This window comes from Erythrolamprus reginae, chromosome 1 (assembly GCF_031021105.1).
Source record: "Erythrolamprus reginae isolate rEryReg1 chromosome 1, rEryReg1.hap1, whole genome shotgun sequence".
NCBI lineage: Eukaryota > Metazoa > Chordata > Lepidosauria > Squamata > Dipsadidae > Erythrolamprus > Erythrolamprus reginae.
In genome coordinates, this window is record NC_091950.1 from 304,979,265 (window position 1) to 304,985,862 (window position 6,598).

General features: G+C 37.6%; 1 protein-coding gene across 1 annotated transcript; it reads right to left on the reverse strand.

Annotated features, from left to right (window-relative positions):
- Positions 1-4,291: 4,291 nt before the first annotated feature.
- Positions 4,292-6,037, reverse strand: LOC139174893 (tigger transposable element-derived protein 1-like). Its single transcript, XM_070765616.1, has one exon. The coding sequence runs from the start codon at positions 6,035-6,037 to the stop codon at positions 4,292-4,294; it is 1,746 nt and encodes a 581-aa protein (XP_070621717.1).
- Between the last annotated feature and the right edge of the window lie 561 nt (positions 6,038-6,598).

Here is a 6,598-nt window from a genome sequence, read left to right on the forward strand (position 1 = left end):
TAAATAGATATGCAATAAAGATGTTTATCAAATTTAATCAAGTCCCAAATCATAAAGTGAGCCATTTCAGAATGATTTTGCAACTGCCTAAGGCATATTGAATTCCAGTTATATAGTTCAGAACTAAAACTATTTATGTACCTAGGATATTTCAGTGGTAAGGGAAAAGAAGCAGAAGTTGAATAACTAACAAATTTACATTCTAACCGCATGGACCTTTTTTCTAGTATTCTCTGGTCACTTCACTTTGGGAGATTAAATGCTGAGATTTGTCAAAAAGTTGGATCAAGTATCCTCTGTTCTCTTCACTGATTCTATAATTATTTTAACAGAAAACTCTATAGGAGGAGCCAATGAGATATGATTGTCATGTAACATAAATGAAATAGTTTCATATTCTTGTAATGGTGATTTATTCTGTTGCTGCTGCCCAAAATCTATAAGAAAAATCTATTTTGGCCCATCTATTTTTAAAATCTCTGAATGGTAGATTAAACATGGATAAATTCTTGTGTCTCCCAAGTATCAGATATGATTTGTACTATAGTATTCACAAATTTGTAATGAATCTACACATAATTGTGGTGGACTCTGTCTATCCTATACCTTGAAAAGCAAAAAATGAACACAAGAACAAAGGTTTTCCTCTATCCGTCCCTCTCCCCTCTTTTCAAAAGGCAACTTGGCTTCCTTTTTTCCCCCTTTGAAAATGTTTCACTTCTCATCCAAAAGCTTTTTCAGTTCTGAAAAGAGCAAAATCTCCTTCTGACAGGATAATAAAGTTATATGACTGTGTACAAATGGCTGAATTGCAGGTGACACGCAGTGCCACCTACGTGGCTGTTAAATCCTTTCTACCTTCCAAATAATATAATGATTTATAATATAAAATAAGTTTCAACATTTTCAGTAGAATGAGTTTCCAAAAAAGGAAGGAAGCTAGATTTTAACTAACAGAAATGGATTCACTCAAGTTCTCAATATTCCAAAATATTATAACTGTATGAAGATTTAGAAAACAAACAAACATCTAGTTGTTTTAAAAGAAATTCAGTTGAGTCATCTTTTTAATGAGAATCTTTGTATAGGTTTGAAGCATTAAATCAAACCAGGCATTTTGAATCACTTTAGAGACATCTAAAAGCTGCTTTGTCAGACATATGGACAAAGCTCAAGTGTGGTGGGAATAATTGAAAATATTTCAAATATAAATGTGAATAGCTGACCAATTTGTATTACCACTTCTACAAGAGAACTTGTAGAAATTTTATTTAAGAGCATAAAATAAGCAGTTTTCCATTGCATCGGACCTGTGGCCAATCTAGTCCACTGCACAATGGCCAATTCACAAGGAAGTCTACCGGTCTCCTAGCAAATGGTTTTCAAAGGCACTGTGATTTAAGGCTAATCACCACTAATCCCCATGACAACCATGAATTGGTCCAACCCTTTTTGGAAGCCAGATAAGATGGAAGCCAGCCCTACATTTTGTGTAGCAAATCCCAAAGTTTAATTAGATATTGTGTAAAAAAAAAATTCCTTTTGCCTCTATCGATTCTTGTAATATATTGGGTTGTAGAATTTTGGGAAAGAAAAAATTAGTTTCTGCTTGTCCATTTTATCCACAAGGTGCGTGATATTGTATACCTTAATCGTGTGTATATACCTTATTTTCTAGACAAAAAAGCTCCAAATGTCACTCTCCATACAAGGATGGAAACTAGGAAACTATTGATAATTGACTGATATTTGATGAAAATGATAGATACCTTATCTTCCAGTCTGACCATGAAACCTGTAGAGGAGGCGGAGTAGCTATATTCTACAAAAAGATATTGAACCTAAAAAATATCCAAGTTATGCATAATCTCATCCTTCCTGAAAGCATCAAATGTGATCTTCCCTTAAATGCCACACTTCACTTCCTATTTTGTTACAGAGCCCCAGACTATGACATCATATCTGTGTACACATTGACCTCACTGCTAACATGGCTAGCCTACTGCCTATACCATATCTTGCTTAGAAATATCAATCTACCTCTCATTAACTGGACCCTAAACAAATGCACAACTGAACCCATCCATATAATCCTATACAATGCTGTTACCAATCTAGGACTTGACCAATTATTAATGAACAGTACTAGATTCAACAACTGGCTTGACCTCATATTTTGCAACAGCAAAAGTGCAATTTATGGAACCCTTTCCCAACAGCAAGCACAGTAAGATAGACTGCAGCTACAATCTACACAATTGCAAGAATCACCTTAATGATGGGACACCCAAGTACAACTTTACCCTGCTGTTCTGTTTCGGGTCTATTTGACCCGAAGCCAAGTTTGAGTCCCTGTAAAAAATTTTCCCTGCATATCTGAAACTTGAAATTTCATGACTGTTCATCATTTCAGGGGTTCTCTCTATGAGAATTTTTTTGGGGGGTGGGGGCTTAGTTTTTGCTGGGCAAAAAAAGTTACAAATCTTCTGTTCCCGGGTCACCCTGACCCGGACCGAAAACTCTTCATTTGCAGTGCTTATGTTTGGTCTTTTTGAAAGCTTTTTTCACTTGGAAAGTAATATGAACATTTCTGCACACAATGATATGAAAATTGAAATGAAAAAAGTAATTCTTATTGGTTTATTTTGCTGATATAATGCACGCCCCCCCCCGTTTTTGTGAAAGTTTTTTCAATTTATGGATAGTTTTGCTTGCAAAATGCATTCTATTTTACTGAAGTTGGTGTGGGATTGGTAGCTTGAACATTTCTGAATATAAGAAAAATATAAAGGAACTGAAAAAAATGATTCTTACTGGTTTTTTAACATCAGAAATAAGGCCTCCCCCCCCTCAGCTGCTTGCAACTATTTTCACTTTTTATTTTTTTATGCTCCAAATCCGAAATATTCTTTAAAATCTTAGGCATTCATTTACTCAATTTAACAATGCTGATCATCAAAAAATATTTTTGGGGTGGTGGCTAATTGTTTTCTGGGCAAAAAAAAATCATCACTTCGAGTCTGTTTCTGTTCGTATGTGACCGGACCAAAAATAATTTTTTTAGGTACTTGAATTTGATCTTTTTGAAAACTTTTTCAACTGGAAAACTAGTTTGAACATTTATGAACATAATGATATGAAAATTGAACTGGAAAAATTGAGACTTATATTTTTATTTTGATCAAGAAGCCCCTCCCCCATCCTTTCTGAATTTCGTATCAATTTCTATTTTTTAAGGCTACAAATCCCTAAGGAATTTTCCCCCAAAAGATTTGATATACTAAATTGAACATTTCTGAATATAAGAAAAATATAAATGAACTGGAAAAAATGGTTCTTATTGGTTTATTTTTGCCACAAAAGGGCCACCACCACCCCTCGGCCTTGCTGTGTGCCATTATTGTCACTTTTTATACATATTTGGCTAGAAATATTTGGAATATCCTTTTGAAAATCAACCACATTGTAGCCAGAGAACTAATTTTATGAAACAAATCCATTTTACTAAAAAAAAGTATGTAAGTTTGAAATTAACAGCATAATTTTTATATAAATTGAAATAATTGAACACAGGGGGAGGCATACATTTATGTGCAAAATAAACCAATATGCATCAATTTTTCCAGTTCAATTTTCATATCATTATGTTCATAAATGTTCAAGCTACCAATCCCACACCAACTTTAGTAAAATAGAATGTATTTTGCTAGCAAAACTATCCATAAAGTGAAGACTATTTTAAAAAAACCGGGGGGCGTGCATTTCATCAACAAAATAAACCAATATGCATCAATTTTTCCAGTTCAATTTTCATATCATTATGTTCAGAAATGTTCAAGCTACCAATCCCACACCAACTTTAGTAAAATAGAATGCATTTTGCAGGCATAATTATCAATAAACCTAAAAAAAATTCACAAAAATGGGGGGAGGCATATTTATGTGCAAAATAAACCAATAAGGATTAATTTCTTCAGTTCAATTTTCATATCATTGTGTGCAGAAATTTTCAGACTACAGTGGTACCTCGAGATACGAGTTTAATTCGTTCCGGACCTGGGCTCTTAAGTCGAGCAGCTCTTATCTCGAACAACTTTTCCCCATAGGAATTAATGTAAATAATTTTAATTGGTTCCAGCCCTCAAAAAAATCACAAAGTTAGTCAAAATTATGCAAAAAGACATGTTTTTAATGAAGAAATGTACATGTACATATAAATGAATAATGAAGTTTCTTTCACTTAACTTGTAAACTTTCTTAAACTTTTAAATTTACATATGTACACAGTAGCCTAATCATCTGTTTTTGCCTTTTTGGCTGCACTTTCACTTGGAGCAGCTCTTTTTGTAAGAAATTTGTCCAATGACATCTGCTTTTGCCTGCTTTTCAAAATGTTGCGAAAGTGAGTCAATGAGGTGTCATTGAAAAGTGCTGCTGAACGACTCGTGGCTACTTTCTCTGGGTGATTTTTTTCCACAAAACTGACAACGTTCTCCCATTGCGCTAGCATCGCTTTTATCTCACTGGTAGGAATGGCTTTCTGTGGCTCCTGTACCTCTTCCTCACTGCTGCTCATCTCTTGGGTCATCTCCATCTGTTGCATCTCATGGAGCGCCTTCAGGTCCTCTGTAGACAGCGGTTCTTCATGCTCTTCGACAAGCTCATTGATGTCACCCTCGTCTACCTCCAGACCCATACACTTACCGAGTGACACAATCTCCTCCAACGGGGTGTCAGTCTCGGTGATGTCCTCGGTCTCACCCTCGGGCTCAGCAGAGTCCCTTGGTGCAACAGCAGCAGGCCACAACTTCTTCCACACCGAGTTCAAGTTTCGCCTTGACACTTCTTGCCAGGCAAGGTCAATGATGTTAAGGCAAGAAACGATGTTGAAATGATCCTTCCAAAACTCACGCAGTGTCAAGTTGGTGTTGTCTGTTACATCGAAACATCGGCGGAACAGATGCTTCATGTACAGCTTCTTGAAGTTAGCTATGACCTGCTGATCCATTGGTTGCAGGATTGAAGTCGTGTTGGGTGGGAGAAAGACAACCTTTACAAACTGGAATTCTTGAAGGATGTCCTCTTGAAGAGCAGGTGGGTGACTTGGAGTATTGTCGAGCAGCAGTAAGGCTTGTAGGGGGAGTCCATTGGTCAAAAGATATTCCTTCACCGTAGGACCAAAAGCAAGATTTACCCAGTCCACAAAGAACTGCCTCGTTACCCATGCCCTTGCATTGGAGCGCCACATGACATGGAGTCTTTCCTTTAGGATTTTGTGCGTCTTGAACGTGCGAGGATTCTCTGAATGGTACACGAGAAGTGGCTTTACTTTAAAGTCACCCGACGCGTTTGCACACAATGCAAGGGTTAGACGGTCCTTCATGGGCTTATGTCCTGGCAGGCTCTTTTCCTCGGCAGTAATGAAAGTCCTATGGGGCATTTTCTTCCAAAACAGCCCAGTCTCATCACAGTTAAATATCTGTTGAGAGACATAGCCTTCTTTTTCAACCAGGCTAGCAAAACGCATAACAAACTCCTCCGCTGCCTTGATGTCTGCACTCGCTGCCTCCCCATGCCTAACCACTGAGTGAATGCCACTTCTTTTTCTGAACCTGTCAAACCACACATGACTTGCCTTGAACTCATCTGGATCTCCCGACAAGGATGGTTCATTGCTCTTTAGATCGGAGAATATCGCACGAGCCTTCTCGCTGATGACCGCCTCTGTTATTGTATCTCCGGCCAGCTCCTTTTCTTTTATCCAAATTAACAATAACCTCTCCATCTCTTCATGGACAGACGTCCGAAGTTGGGAAATTATCGTCGCACCTTTTGCTGCTTTAACACCTTTCAGGATGTCCTTCTGCTTCAGGATTGTACAGATGGTGGACGTACTGCGTTTGAACTTCCTCGCAAGTTCAATAACACGAGTCCCTTTTTCGTGCAAATTAATTATCTCCTGCTTCATTTCTATGGATATCATCATCTTCTTCTTCTCAGCGGTCTTTGCAGTACCGGACACCTTTTTTGGAGCCATGCTCGCTCTAAACACCGACACCACCGAGACCTCTTTTTTCCCACCGAGAAAACCGGAAGCAAACTTGCCTGCAAGCAGAAAAATTAAAATCAGCCAAGTAAGAAAGTTTTAATGCCAACACTTAGAAGGTCAACCAGATCTGTACTATTGCTCAGCACTTTGGCCCACAAGCCTATTAGAAGCCTCTGACCATCCTTTGATAGGACTAGAATTAGAGAAAGTGGATGTAGAAATCCTATTTATTCAATGGTCTCAGAAATGGAGTGCAGAATGAATAATCATTAAAGTTGATGTTTCTTCTGACCTTGCTAGGCCAAGTCAGGAAATAGACATTGCAAGAATATGTAAATGTAACTTTACTTATTAATAAGATGATAAGCTGAGAGCTTTCCTTCCCTTCCTCTTTTTACCCAAAACAATCAACATGGCAAACTTTTATTTTTATTCATTAAACAGTGGGCAGTTATTTATTCAACTTCACTGCCACCCAATCCTGTAGAGGGAGGAAAGAAGGGAGGAAGGAAAAGGAAAGCAAGAAATGGAGGGAGGAAAGGAAGGAAG